A 14,929-nucleotide genomic window follows, 5' to 3' on the forward strand; every position below is an offset into this window, starting at 1 on the left:
GACAAACCCAACCCATGTTGTAACTGTCTGTCTGCCTGTCTATCTTTCTGTCTGTTATTATTTTTTCTATCCTGTTTATTTGTTAATTTATTTATTTATTTTTATTTTATTACCAAACATCCACCACCCACATCCCTCCCTCACTCCCTTTTTTGTGTGTTTGTTTGTTCAATATAACCAACAGATCTATAGCGTGATGGTTAGAGGTGGGGGGGATGGGAGGATGGGGTGCGAAGAAGACGGGAGAGGGGTGTCAATTCTCCGAACAAAGCGATCGACCGGCTGGTGATCAATAGAAACGGGGGGTTCGCGTTACTGCTGTCGGGCGAGCTTTGCTTATAGTGCCCATATGTTCTACTGTTATACTGTATGAGTGAATGGATGGATGGATGGATGGAGGGGGTCTTATTCCCTACACGACCCCCCCCCCCCCCCACCCACCCCCAACACCGTGCACCTCTATAGCTTCCTGTACGTTATCAGCGCTGGGCTGCAATCAGAGAAAGAAAAGAGAGAGAAACATAAGGGGGAGGTAGAGAGAGGTAGAGAGAGAGCTAGAAAGAGAGATAGATGGATGTTGCACGTGCTCCGCTCCGTATCTGCCCGCGCGCCCAATGAATGAACTTCCTTGGCGATTTCTGGACGGACTCTACTGCTTATTTATCCATAACCGCGCGCGCCGCCGCGCTGCCATCGATCCCGCCGCACTGACGCACGCGCCGCAGTGGGCTGCCCGCACCTCGCCGCCCCGCGCCGCGCCGGTACGGAGGTCTGCTGAAGACCCTCAGATCTTCAGATAGAGGCTTCTTCTTCCTTTCCCCGTCTTCCTTTCCTTTCCCCCTCTTCCTCCTCATCTTCAAAATCAGCATCTTCATCATCCTTTTCTTTATTTAGCGTCAGTTCAAGTTTGATCAATATCACGCCGCTGGTCCAATTGGAGGAGCCGCCGAGCACCAGAAAGAGACCAACCAACCACCACCATCTTTGGGATAAGAGTCTCTCTCTCTTTCTCTCTCTCTCTCTCTCTCTCTCTCTCTCTCTCTCTCTCTCTCTCTCTCTCTCTCTCTCTCTCAATGCGATGAACCCAACCGGTGCACAGTAGACGACGCGAGCGCAGCGCGTCCACGCAACCCGGAGGATTTGCGGCTTTTTCCTATTTGTTTTGTTTTATTTCTATTGCGCGCGCGCACCGCTGCGTATATGAAGTGTATGAATTCAGTGTGTTTTTTAAGCGGCTGATTTTTGTTTTTGGGGAGACATGAGGATGAAGATGGCACAAAGCGTGCTCCTTTTTCTAACGTGGCTCTTTGGCAGATCTCTCGGAGGCTTCCCCAACCAGATAAACATAGGTTAGTGAGTGCTGTTGCCTGCGATCTTATTCTTGTACTGTTTATTTATTTATTTATTCATGGTTTTGATTTAGATTTCGATCTGTTCAAGGTTTATTTATTCATTTAATTTGTATTTTTTATGTGGGAGAAGAAAAAAAACGATGTCCAAGAAAAAGGGAAGGTTGGGCTGGTTGGGATCGTTCTCAAAGCTGTCCCAGCTGGCATTTTAACCTTATGGTTGAATCAAAATTGGATTTGGTGTTGATTTTGAAAAGTGAATCAACATTGATATATATGCTCACGTTGGTTCAACGTCATACGTTCAGCCTTTAATGAACCATAGCTCACTAAAAGTAGAAAATCCTATAGTTAACAGAGTGTTAACAATAAACTTAAATCACTGCAGTAAATCTGAGTATACAGAATGTTTATACCCATCAATACTAATCTGATTACTGAAAATCTGATCTCAAAAACAGTGAACTAAAACAGTAAAACTAATAGAACATGAACATGATGTTAAATTAAAAAGCAGTTACTGCAAATAGAAGTAAAACACTGTTTCATTCCTCCATCCAATAATTTTTAGAAATTATATGGTGATAAAATGTTAAATGATTAAATGATAACTCAATATGCAGAAGGTTGAGGACATTATGTTGATTCAACGTTAACATTTCAATGGTTGCACAATAGTTTAATATTAAATGTAGATTCAACATTGCTTTAATGTTGAAACAACAACATACATTACTTTCAACCTTATATTTCAACTACGCGAACTTAACCGCTGGCAATTCAACTGTTTGTGGTAACGATTTTGAGGTTATTTTATTATTTGATTGCAAATCATGAGATGAGAGAGATAAGAGAGAGAGAGAGAGAGAGAGAGAGAGAGAGAGAGAGATGCACTGATGAGTGAGTGGGCTGTAAGGGGAAAAAAGGACTGTGTATGTATTTTTTGTTGTTCAGCAAAAGTACAAACAGTGCAACAAGAGTCTCTTAAAATCGGGACAAAAAACTGCAAATATGTATAAAATTCCCTAATTAAAGGGCCTGAAGAAGCCCTTAAGGGGTTCTTCTTCTTCTTCTTCTTCTTCTTCTAAAATATCTATTGGAACTATTGGAAAAGCAAGGCTCGATTCTTCTTACAAAATTGATCTGAACCTTCTTTAGTGTGCCACCATGCAATTTGTGGTACTTTTATTACACTGCATTGACTAATGTTAAGGTATTAAAACAAAACTGCAAAACTAGGATCATTGGAGTGGTACCCTTACTGGTATATATATATAATATATGGTATATATTATACTGTATATTCCACATCTTTATTTAAGATACCTGTACATACTATTGTTCTTTGCAGTCATTTTGTGCCTCTTCTAAGAGATGTAGTTGGAGCTGAAAGATCATTATGTACTGTATATTTGCACTGTTTGTACGTACTCTTTGCTGAACAAAATGTACAGTACTTGAACAGCACCCTTTTTCTAACAGTGTGAGACATAAAGCAGACCTGTTTCCACTTTATTTCACATTTAACACAAACAAACATCAGATTTTTATCCCTTCTTCTCCTCTTCTGTCCATCTCCAAAGGCGGGCTCTTCATGCGTTCCACAGTGCAGGAGCACAGCGCATTCAGGTTCGCTGTTCAGCTCTACAACACCAACCAAAACATGACTGAGAAGCCCTTCCATCTAAATTACAACGTAGATAACCTTGAGTCCTCCAACAGCTTCTCCGTCACCCATGCTTGTAAGTACTCGGCAATGGTCTGCTTGAGACATTGCTGCTGTGGTTGATGATGATGATGTTGTTGATGTTGATGATGATGATGTTAAGTATTCACGCATTGAGCTGTACTAGTCTTAAACCAGGATGAGCTGGTGAACTGTTGAAGTGATTTTGGGTTGATGGACATGTATGTAATCAGTCCCCATTGGAATTTCTCATTTCCTATGTTCCTATCAGGACTAATGGCCATATCAGTGACTCATTTCCACCAATCCTAGGGCTTAATCCAACCCTCCCCAACCCCAACACTCTGAGAATACCTGGGCTCCTTGAAAGGATAACAACACAGTTGCCTCAGTGTGTAATCCCATAAGCCTCGTCTAAGCAATCCAATTTCTGGCTTTTAGATGAATAATGCACAGCCTGCTCATGTTCCTCAGCTATTCGCCTCATAAGATATTTTTATTATGTTTATGCATTGCATTATGTTGGTCAGAAAGTCCTGGTTGACCTCCTACCCCAACCCACCCTATTCTATCTGATCTCAACTATCACATTCAACTGCCCCATGAACCTCTTTAACCCCAACTCATCCACCCAAGCCCATGTTCTCTAACCAGTCTACTTATTTCCAATACTCTATCAATTCTAATTCCCTATCAATTCCAATCCATGCAACTGTCCTCATCAACCCCAAACCCATCCACTCAATCCCATCCGTTTCAACCCATTTAACCCAACTCCTACAATTGAACCATGACTAATTCAAACTTATGCACCTACATCCATTCTATCCAGTCAGTTTCATCATATTTAACCCAATTCCAAACAATTAAACAATCAACCCCAACTCATTCATCCAACCCATCAATCTATTGCATCAATTCTAACCTTTCCATCCCCTGACTCATACAATTGAACCATCAACACTGTAATGCCCACCCCAACTCATCCACCCATATACATCCACTCTAATCCATCAGTTTCAACCCATTCACCCTAAAGCATTCAAGTTTCCCGTTAACCACAACCTCAACCAATGCAATTGTCCAACACTTTCACACTAACTCATACACAAAAACTCCTACAAATCATATCCCTATACTGCCCACCAGAACCCATCCACCCAAATCCTTCTACTCTACCCACCCCAACTCATCCACCCAAATTCATCCAATCAAACCCATCAGTTTCAACCCTTTTAACCAAAAGCATTCAAGTTCCCCATCAATCACAACCTGTCCACCTCCTTGACCCCACCCAATGCAATTGTCCGCGTCAACTTCATCCCATCAACCCTACCTCATCCACCCAAACCCTTCCATTCTGTCCCAATATATCCAGCCTATTCATTCTAACTCATATGGTTGTCCCCATCAACACTGTACCGCCCACCCCAACTCATCCACCCAAACCCATTCCTCCATCCAATTCCTAACACTCCTGCTTGTGCATATCAGTGTATTTGAAGGTGTGATAAATCTGTGGTAGCCTTGGTTTTTCCACTTCCCTCCCACACGCCTACACACACACACAGAAGCCAGTTGCTCAGAAGTTCTGATGGTTTCATACAAGCCAGAGACGTCCTTTTCCCCCCTCCCTCTGGACGCGATGGTGTCGATACCCAATTTAAAAGTGATGCTTTAGAGCTCTCATGGTTGTCCACTCTGATTTGCAAGTAAAAGTGTTTCACAATAAGAGGATGAATCGTCGGCGGTGGAAGTGCTTTGTGGGTTACAGTGTTGGTATTTCTGACTCAAAATCTCTTTGAATTCAAAACAAGTTCCCTTGGCAACGCGGACTAACCCGAGCTCTGCCGAGGTTCCTGATAGTTGCTGAAAAGATCGCATGTCTGATTACGCAAGCAGGGTTTTCAAGGACTGTGCATGTAGGAGATTATATTCACTTCTATTTCCTCCTGTTCTTTTATTTTTTTTACAAATGTGCTCAGCTATCAAGGCAGCACTTGCTCTTTTCTCACTCTTTTTTAGCTATTCCTATGTTTCACCATGGTAACCAGATTCTACAGAGCGCTAAAGCATATTTCTGTGTTATCAGTGCTGTTTGTGAAGGCACTAAATGCAATTTTGGCATATCAGAATTATCACAATCCATCATCTTGTTCACTCTCTCTCTAGCTAAAGGGGTACAGGGGTCATTTTGATCCTGTGAGAGTAAACAGAGGCTGTGAAATGCAAATAAATCCACTTTATTTGGTATCCAGAATGACCAGCAAGCCTAGATTGTGTGTGTAATGTTGACAGTTATGAATTAGGGTTGAAATCTGAGGTAAAAAACTAAAAAAAAACGTTCTATTGAGAATACTTAGCCTTGGAAAACTGGCAAAATGGTACAGCATAACTTCTTTGTACATGATTTGTTGTCTAGTTTTATTTAACATCATTGTAAACAATTTGTTTCTCTAGAATCAAGCATTTATACACTGAAATACCTCATAGTATGAAGTCATAAGGCAGCAGTATGTACAATAAATTGATAATGAAGCATTACTTCAGGGTTGAAGCATGGAAACACCCGAACTTGTATACGTTTTGAGGTGTTGTCTTGTAAGAATGGCTCACTATGTGAAATATTGCAGTTTGAATAAGGCCTGATACGTAAGTGGGTGCTCAATCCACAGTAGCACCTATGTATACCAGAATTATGTAATTGATAAAAGGCATTACCACCCAAAGTGATGATTGTGAGTGGTGGTGTCTGGCTAATATGCTCCATGCAAACATACAAGAGATTCAATTCAGGTTCCCCCTAAATGATGCATATCCCATAGATCAGTGCAGCATTGTTTAAAAATGATGAGTTTCTTTGATTTTACCGAATTGAAAACCTCTGGAATATAATCAAGAGGAAGATGGATGATCACAAGCCATCAAACCACCAAACTGAACTGCTTGAATTTTTGCACCAGGAGTAAAGCAGCATAAAGTTATCCAAAAGCAGTGTGTAAGACTGGTGGAGGAGAACATGATGCCAAGATGCATGAAAAAAACTGTGATTAAAAACCACCAGGATTATTCCACCAAATATTGATTATTTCTGAACTCTTAAAACTTTATGAATATGAACTTGTTTTTTTCTTTGCATTATTTGAGGTCTGAAAGCTCTGCATCTTTTTTTATTTTATGATATTTCAGCAATTTCTCATTTTCTGTAAATAAATGCTCTAAATGAGAATATATTTATTTGGAATTTGGGAGAAATGTTGTCTGTAGTTTATAGAATAAAACAACAATGTTCATTTTACTCAAACATAAACCTATAAATAGCAAAATCAGAGAAACTGATTCAGAAACTGAAGTGTGCACAGATATTCTCTTTATATGGTTATTCATTGGAAGGGCTAGTGTCTGATAGAAGTGTTCCTCTTATAGCTCTTTGCTTTGGCCATCTGCAAACCTCACCTGCAGATCTCACAAAGGGAATCCCAGCACCCCAGCCGAGCTCCTGCATTCAGAACTCATTAACAAACAGATCTCATTTCTCCTCTCCGCTCTGACAGTCAATGAAAAGGAAAATCCATACCTCATCAGCCCACATCAGTCAATGAGCGGCCGATGGCTGGGTCTGGGGGGAGGGTCGGTCTGGGGAGGAGAGGGTTCGAGGAGCTGAGCTGTGTGTCGGAGCGAGAGGCATCCTCCTCCTAATGAGCCGGTCGGTCTGATAAGAGCACAGAGCGGCAGAATGAGTAAATAAATAATTGATAATGGACCTGCGAGTTCACACAGGCCGAGGAGAGAAGCAGGATTAGCGAGGAGAGGACTGACGGGAAATTTACAATCTAATTAAACGTAGACTGTTCACAGTCTGATCCATGCATGTTGTCCTGTGAGAGAGTTTGGCTCTATTTCTATTATTTATTTCATTATTTATTTATCTATTTTACTTCTATACTGGCTCGACGTTATGCAGCCCAATAAGGAACATGTTCCAAAACCACTTCCAACATATGAGGCTCTTTAATGATCGTACAGTACTAGAAGTTGTCAACATATTAAATAAAGAGAGAGCACTTCAGTTTCTGAATCAGTTTCTCTGATTTTGCTATTTATAGGTTTATGTTTGAGTAAAATGAACATTGTAGTTTTATTCTATAAACTACGGACAACATTTCTCCCAAATTACAAATAAAAATATTCTCATTTAGAGCATTTATTTACAGAAAATGAGAAATTGCTGAAAAGTTCAGAAAGAGTTCAGAAATAATTTGGTATTTGGTGGAATAACTCTGGTTGTTTTTTAATCACAGTTTTTTTCATGCATCTTGGCATCATGTTCTCCTCCACCAGTCTTACACACTGCTTTTGGATAACTTTATGCTGCTTTACTCCTGGTGTAAAAATTCAAGCAGTTCAGTTTGGTGGTTTGATGGCTTGTGATCATCCATCTTCCTCTTGATTATATTCCAGATATTTTAAATCTGGCAAAATCAAAGAAACTCATCTTTTTTAAGTGCTCTCTTATTTTTTTCCAGAGCTGTATGGGATATGTGCAGAATTGTCCCCCTTAACAGACTTTTGGCATGCCAGTGTACTTAGTGTATCATTAATAACACTTTATTTTTAATGCTTTGTACAAAGACGGTCAACCTGAATTTTGGTAAAACTCAACTAGATATCTATTGAAAAACGACATAAAGTTATGTAATGTAATGCATTTTTGTAAAGACAAACCCTGATAATAACACTAACTGCAATATATTTATTTATTTATTTATTTTACTCCTCTACCGTCTTGCCGCTAACATACGTCTCACCCTCCAACATACGAGGCACTTTGGAGGCTCTTTGATGATGGAAAAATCTGTCGTTTTTCCAAATTCACGCTCGGCGCGACGATAGTACTGGAAGTTGTCAACAGCATTCATGACTCGGCTTTGATATGCATATCAACAGATGTGCCGCTGTCAAAACTGTATCCCCCGTCTTTCACTTAATATTTAACTGAATCGCTGTCGTACAGCGTTTAAGAGCGATGTTGAAAGGCTCTCTCTCTCGTTTAGCTGGTCTACCGACTCGGCCGAGCCGTGTGTTAACAGTTACGTAAAAGAGAAAAATACAGATCTGTGATCTGCAGAGAATAGAAATCTTCAGTGTAGGATCATGTTCACGAGCTGTGTTTACAGTATATGTCCAGAAATACCTGGAAATCTGTTCTAAATAGTGAATTCTACTCGATTTTAAAGTTCGCTGGGTCTCCGAATGAGAGATAGATAGATGGATGAATAGATACTGTTTGTGTAGCCATTTGATTCAGAGTCCGAATCACTTTATTTCACTTTATTTCCTCGTAGTTTGTTACACATATAAGGAATTTGGCTGGTTAAGAGCAAAACTCGAAATGTATGAAATGTCACAAGTACACAGACTATTGACAAACACTGACAAAGAAGGTACAATAAACAATTAATAAAATAAGAATATAGTTAAAAGTACTAAAGGAATAAAGTGCTGGTAGAGATTCAGAGGTGTTTACTGTGGTTAAGGAGTGCTACAGCTGTGGGGAAGAAGCTGTTAGCATGTTGTGTTGTGCTGGTAGAGACTCAGAGGTGTTCACTGTGGTTAAGAAGTGCTACAGCTCTGGGGAAGAAGCTGTAAGCGTGTTGTGTTGTGCTGGTTTTGATGGTCTGCAGCTTCTACCAGAGGGGAGATTCTGAAAGAGGTGATGTCCAGAATGTCATGTTGGTCATTCCTAGGGTTCGTTTGAAACTGAGAGGTGATCGTGCATTGTGCTATTCACTATTCGCTATTTGCCAAGCTAAAATCTCAATTATTTCTCTTATACAATCTTGCCCTTAGTAACTGAATGATTTGGATGTTTTAGTGATCCATTTATCCTAATTTTCTTGCTATGCATTTTAGTTTATTGGGGTTTTCGCACATTTTTATTTGTCTTATGTTTGTTTTATGCTGGGCTTCTTACAGTATTTTAATATGTTATTTAAGTGATTTCTTTTACCAATGTTCTGGTTGTATGTATTTATGTGTAGTCATTAGACTTTTTTATGTACGGCACTTTGGTCAGTGTAGGCTGTGTAAAGGGTGCTTTATAAATAAAGCTTACTTACTTACTTACAATTATAACTTATTATATATTATTAATAGTATGAAAAATAAAGTGTCACTGTATTCTATAGGATTAGTATACTCAATGCTAAACATCAGATAAAAACTTATAAAGCCCCCCCAACACTGGGATGTGAAACTGTGCGACTTTGGGCTCTGATTTCTCCAGAATAATGGAGAATTATTAAAAACTTTGGGTCGGAGTGTTTTTTCTGATCCATAACTAGTCGTCCAATGTCATTGTCTAATCTCACTCATGCTTTTGAGGCTAAAAGCAATCAGATCCTCACAGTATTGTTCCAACATCTACTGCAAAGCCTTCCCAGAAAAGAAAGTAGAAGCCATTACTGCAGTAAAGGAGGGGGATCAACTCGCTATTAATATCCATGATTTTACAATGCATGTCAGAAGAAGGCAGTAAAGAATTCGGGGCTTTTGTGCGTCTCGTTACTGAAGCACTAAAAGAAAATGAGCAGCTTCTGTACAGCAGCTCTTTCCTGTCCTCAAATTGGGTAACTGAAACCACTTCAGGCTCTTCAGGGCATCTGGAAATTGAGGCTGAAGAGCTGCATTGTTTTCAGAAGGATATAGTGAACTTTTTCCTGAATTTACCCAACTCTCCATCCTCCCACCCACCAATATCTACTTATTATAAATGGGCAGAGGTATAAGGTTGTTTATCTATACTTTACTGAAGTAATTCTTTTACATTTTCACACAATTATCTGAACTTTCTACTCTTTACATTTTAAAAATAGCATTTCATTTCAGCTGGTTTTAATTCCGGCTTCTCATCGTTCAATAAAACCCCTATCCAGATAAATCTCTCCATCCAGATAGAGAGAATCTGATTGTGATTGGATGTAGAGAAGTATAAACATGTACCATTCCGACTCCCTATTGGTTTATACTGTGAGCAAAAACATAGCAGACGTAGTCTAGTAGGAAGATGATCCGTGCAGAGACTCAAGAGAACTCCAGATAAACTCCAGTCAAACTAAACTTTAACTTTAATATATTTACATTGTTCTGCATGTAAAATACATAATTTTTTAATAAAAGCATAAATGCAGCTGAAACACTAGAGAACTGCCTAGTGCAAAATCCCAAATTATATTACCAACATCAACATTTAATATTTTAACATTATAGTCATTATAGCTTTTAGTAAAATGTGTTTTGAGAAGGGGAGGGGGGGGGGGGGGTAGTGCATTATATGACTCTGTGGGCGTGGCCTAAGCTTTTGTTCTGAATGGCTTTATTTTTTACCCTTACATTACTTTAACTTTTATACTTTAAGTAGTTTTGAAACCAGTACTTTTACACTTTTTTGCTTAAAGAGTAAAAAGCTTCGAAAATACAGAAGAATTTCAAACCCTAGTATCTATACTTCTACCTATAGAGTAATGAATTTGAATATTTTTCACACCTGTAATCCATTTATTAGTTAATTACTTGAATTTCTTGTCTCTTAATGTAAAGTTTGAGAGCATCAGTTAAAGTAAAGTAGTGAAGAGGTAGAGTTACAGGTATACAGTGAATAGTAATTATTTAAATAATGTTCTAATCCAGATTATGGCAGAAGAGCTACTTTAAAAAACTATCCTCAAGTGCAGTCACCTTAAAGACTATTAAAAAGGTTATACTGGTGAAACTGGCACTCATCAGGACTGCCCCAGGAAAGGAAGAGCAAGAGCTTTCTCTGTTCAATCCTACAGGATAAATATTTCATAGAGTATTTTGGTTTGTTTAACACTTTTCTTAAGTTATTACATGATTCCTTATGTAGTATTACATTAGGATCACTTCACTATTCATTTACTATGTAGGAAAAAACAAAACAACATGTATACATTAAATTAATTGTGTCCAAAATGTCTGAATAAAGCACATTTTAGTCTGTTTTATGTAAACAAAAAAAAAAACCTGGTCAATATATAGTTATATGGTTGTTATAATGGCTAATATAGTTATAATGGCTGCTTTGGTGGTAAAACTGCATGTAAATACAGTATATTGGTTTTTGCAACGTTGATTGGGTGTGCTGTATTTGGCTTCTTTCACAAAACAAATCAGGCAGCATAATTTCCATTACAATGTGTATTAAACAGATCATATATGAAATTTTGCATTTTATATGTGAGTATGTGAGACATATGGGTCAACCCACTCAACACAGTGCATATTCGACAGGTGGACAATGCAGATCTAATAATCTTTTAGCTTGATTTGTAAAAGAAAAACTGAAAAAAATGAGGAAACAGGACACCAGACACAGATCTGCTGAAAACATCTGTAAATATTTTATTTATTTATTTTTAGCATCTACGCCCTATCGTCCCGATGCTACGACGATCCCCCGAGAACCCATGCTTTCCTGTATCTTCAGGAAGTGTCTTTAGAAGTGTGCTCTTCATTACTGGTGAACAGCAAGTGTCGTTTCCTGTTTCAGACCTGATCGGTACGACGCAGCATCTGAGACTTGTTAGAGAGCATCTTGGGAACATTGTCAAACTGAGCGTGTATAAATGATGGCTCAGGCTGGGCTCGTCACAGTCCTCACAAAGACTCCTCGCTCTCGCGTTCTCTCGCGCTGCACTTATCCAGGTGGCGTCGCTTCGTGGCAAATTGGAGATCAGTTCACAAACAAATACAAGACGCTGTCGGGGGAATTCAGAGCAAAAGTGTGTTGAAGAATTGAGTCCCAGTTTATGGAAGCAATGTCTGAAGATCCTCTAGTAGAACATGAGCGTGGACTTGTAGGAACTGTCAAATTTACTCTTCTTTTTAGGAAAATAAGACATCCAAAAATAGACACTGTTCTCGTGGATGTGTTTGTTTCAGTTGTTTTACTGCACTTTTATTATTTGCAAATATTATTTAGTTAATATGATGAAAACTATGAATTGTTCACATGGTTTTAATGTTTTGAGAGATTTGTCTGGTATGTAACTACTGTTAAAACATACTATAAAACTCTTTTGCAAAAAAGAAATTCTACACAGTCCATAAACGCCGTAAATAAAAAAAAACTCTTTTGTATTAATAATTAAGTTTTTGTGATGTCAGTCTATTCAGCATATATACTGTATATATAGTTTAAGTTTTTCCTGACTCTTTAATGCTGTTATATGGATTTTTTTTTTACCTTGGGTTGCTTTTTGAATGAAGTCAAGTACTGCACCAATCAGAATAGATCCTATTTACATATCGTCGCTGTCCTATGAAAAACACTTATCTCCACTTATCTCTTTTTTGTCGATTTTTAGTTTACTACATAATTTGAACAGACAAACTGTCCCTTACACTGAGCCTAAATTTCTTGATGAACGGACCAATAGAAACTCTTCAAAATGACCTGAAATAAACTCTTTTTACATTGACTTCCTTTGAAAGGTTGAAAGGTTTTTTTTCTCTCCTGTAAAGCAGGTGTTTTGGAGATGAGTGTTTTTTATTGGACAGCGACGATATTTATATGGCTTAAAGGCACAGTAACAATCAAGACAGATCGTTTAATTCAAAGGGTGCTTTCACACATGTCTTATTTGATCCAGATCTTTTGGTCAGAACTTTTCAATTTGGTCCAAAAAAAAAAAGCAGGTTCAACGAAAATACCAAAGTGTATTCAGACCAAAAGATGTGGTCTACATGGCCTGCACCTCTTTTGCCAACACCCCGGTTGCCGAGTGTAATATGGGAATCAGCCCACACTCATTTTGCCAACACCCCGGCTGCCAGGTATAATATGAAAACCAGCCCACACCGCTTATCCGAACACCCCGTTTGTCAAGTATAAACCTCAGATTGCTTGTTGAGTATAACATAAAATAAAATAAAACCATTTTAGTTTGGTCCAAACTAAAACATCAGCTGGAAGAAACATTGTGAACTACGGTACAACCAAAATACCAAATTTTATTCTGACCAAAACATGTGGTCTCAGTCTGGTTAAATGTTACCATGATTGGGTTCATTAGCAGTGTCTAAACACTCCAGAAAGAGGAAGAAGAAAAAGAACTGGTGTTGAGTTGAGTGGAAATCTGACATTACAGTATAGCATAAGAAGAAAAGTAGAATACGGGTCCCTTTAAGGGTCATTCTTCACAGTCTTCTCCTGGGAATGAGTGGCCCGATGCCCTTTTGGAGAGGTCTGATATAAATTGAACCTTTGCACAAAAGGTACAAAAGAGAAGATAGAAATGTATTCAGCATAAAGAAAGTCGATACTCGCTTTTACAGAGTAGCTTCTGTAAAAAGCACAACAGTACAATGGTGTCTGGTGGCACACTTGTCTATGGGCAGAGCTAACATGACATGATATCTCCAGCGCATGTTCACGTCTCTCGGCACACGGGAAGCCGAGTCTCGTAAGGTGAATCTATTTAAGGGAGATGATGTTCCTGCACTGTGCTCCAGACGGGCCATGTGTCTATTTGCAAGCCTTCATTAACGACGCCTCTGAATGGCCCACATTAGTGCAGCTGAGAAAACGAAACCGTGCAAGATCCCTTCTAGGCCTGTCACAATAATTACACTATCGACCTATCGTTCAAAAAACGAACATGACCTCAATCATTTTAATAACCATGATATCATCCATTGTGTTTGCATTTACAAAATGCACTTACATATATTGTGACTTTGGGTGTGGCCATCGATCAGCCTTCCTCTCACCATCAGCATATCTTTTGAGTGAAGGCTGAGGCAGGTTCTTTATGCCGGTCCAACGCATGCCAGCTGGGACAGACCGGGGCTGCATGTCCTGGTATGCGTTGCACCCACAGTTCCCCTGCCTCTGCACTTGACTCTGCAATGTGTAAATGTATTAGGGCTGCAACGATAAGTCAATATAATCGACAGTGTTGATTATTTACATTTGTCGACTACAAATTTCATATTTGACTAATCGTTCATTTTTAGCAGTACTGCTTTACACAAAGGGATGGGGACAGAAATGCAATGGGAGATGGGTAGATGGCTCACTCCAAAAGTGCCCAAACACTACAGATAACATTTTTAAACACTAAATATCAGTAATTTTCTACATTTTAACAACATCTAGACATTTAAATGGCTTTTAAATCTCATGTTCAACTGTATGTATCATTTTATCATTCTATTATAAAGATGGAGGACATGGCAGAAATAATCGTTGACTAATCAAAAAAAATAATCATCAGATTAGTCGACTACCAAAATAAGCATAAGTTGCAGCCCTAATAATGTTGAAAAAAATGCTGAAACCTACTTTGGTTCAAGCTGGGAACGTTTCGTGGTCCAAAATTAGGTGTGTGAACAGTTCTGGAAAGTTTATTGTCTTTACATTACATTACATTACATTACATTTGGCAGACGCTTTTGTCCAAAGCGACTTACAATAGTCAAGTACAATGTAAAATGAGTTTAAAGGTAAAACATCTTTGGATAGGGATAAAAGGAGGTCAAAGGGGAATAATAGGATAGAGGAGTGAAGGAGGGGAAGAAGGAAATGAGGTTAGAAGTAGTTAGTGTGTTAGAGGTGTTAGGAGAGTAAGTGCTCTTTGAAGAGCTCTGTCTTCAGGAGTTTATTAAAGATAGTGAGAGATTCTCCTGATCTGGTAGTAGAAGGTAGTTAGTTAGAGGTGTTAGGAGAGTAAGTGCTCTTTGAAGAGCTCTGTCTTCAGGAGTTTATTAAAGATAGTGAGAGATTCTCCTGATCTGGTAGTAGAAGGTTGTTAGTTAGAGGTGTTAGGAGAGTAAGTGCTCTTTGAAGAGCTCAGTCTTCAGGAGTTTATTA

At 38.8% G+C, this 14,929-nt stretch overlaps 1 protein-coding gene across 5 annotated transcripts in view; it reads left to right on the forward strand.

The window, feature by feature from the left end:
• Positions 1 to 531: 531 nt before the first annotated feature.
• gria3b (glutamate receptor, ionotropic, AMPA 3b) overlaps positions 532 to 14,929 on the forward strand; it is a 184,665-nt gene continuing 170,267 nt past the window's right edge. For 2 of the 5 annotated variants that reach the window (XM_049484369.1, XM_049484372.1), the window contains exons 1-2: positions 540 to 1,349; positions 2,933 to 3,091. In XM_049484369.1, the coding sequence (XP_049340326.1) occupies positions 1,259 to 1,349; positions 2,933 to 3,091 (250 nt within the window). In that variant the 5' untranslated portion in view covers positions 540 to 1,258. Of the gene's footprint in view, positions 1,350 to 2,932; positions 3,092 to 14,929 lie in introns of all 5 variants that reach the window. The other 3 variants (XM_049484373.1, XM_049484374.1, XM_049484371.1) reach the window with 3 other exon arrangements.

Source organism: Astyanax mexicanus, chromosome 10 (genome assembly GCF_023375975.1).
Source record: "Astyanax mexicanus isolate ESR-SI-001 chromosome 10, AstMex3_surface, whole genome shotgun sequence".
Taxonomy (NCBI): domain Eukaryota; kingdom Metazoa; phylum Chordata; class Actinopteri; order Characiformes; family Acestrorhamphidae; genus Astyanax; species Astyanax mexicanus.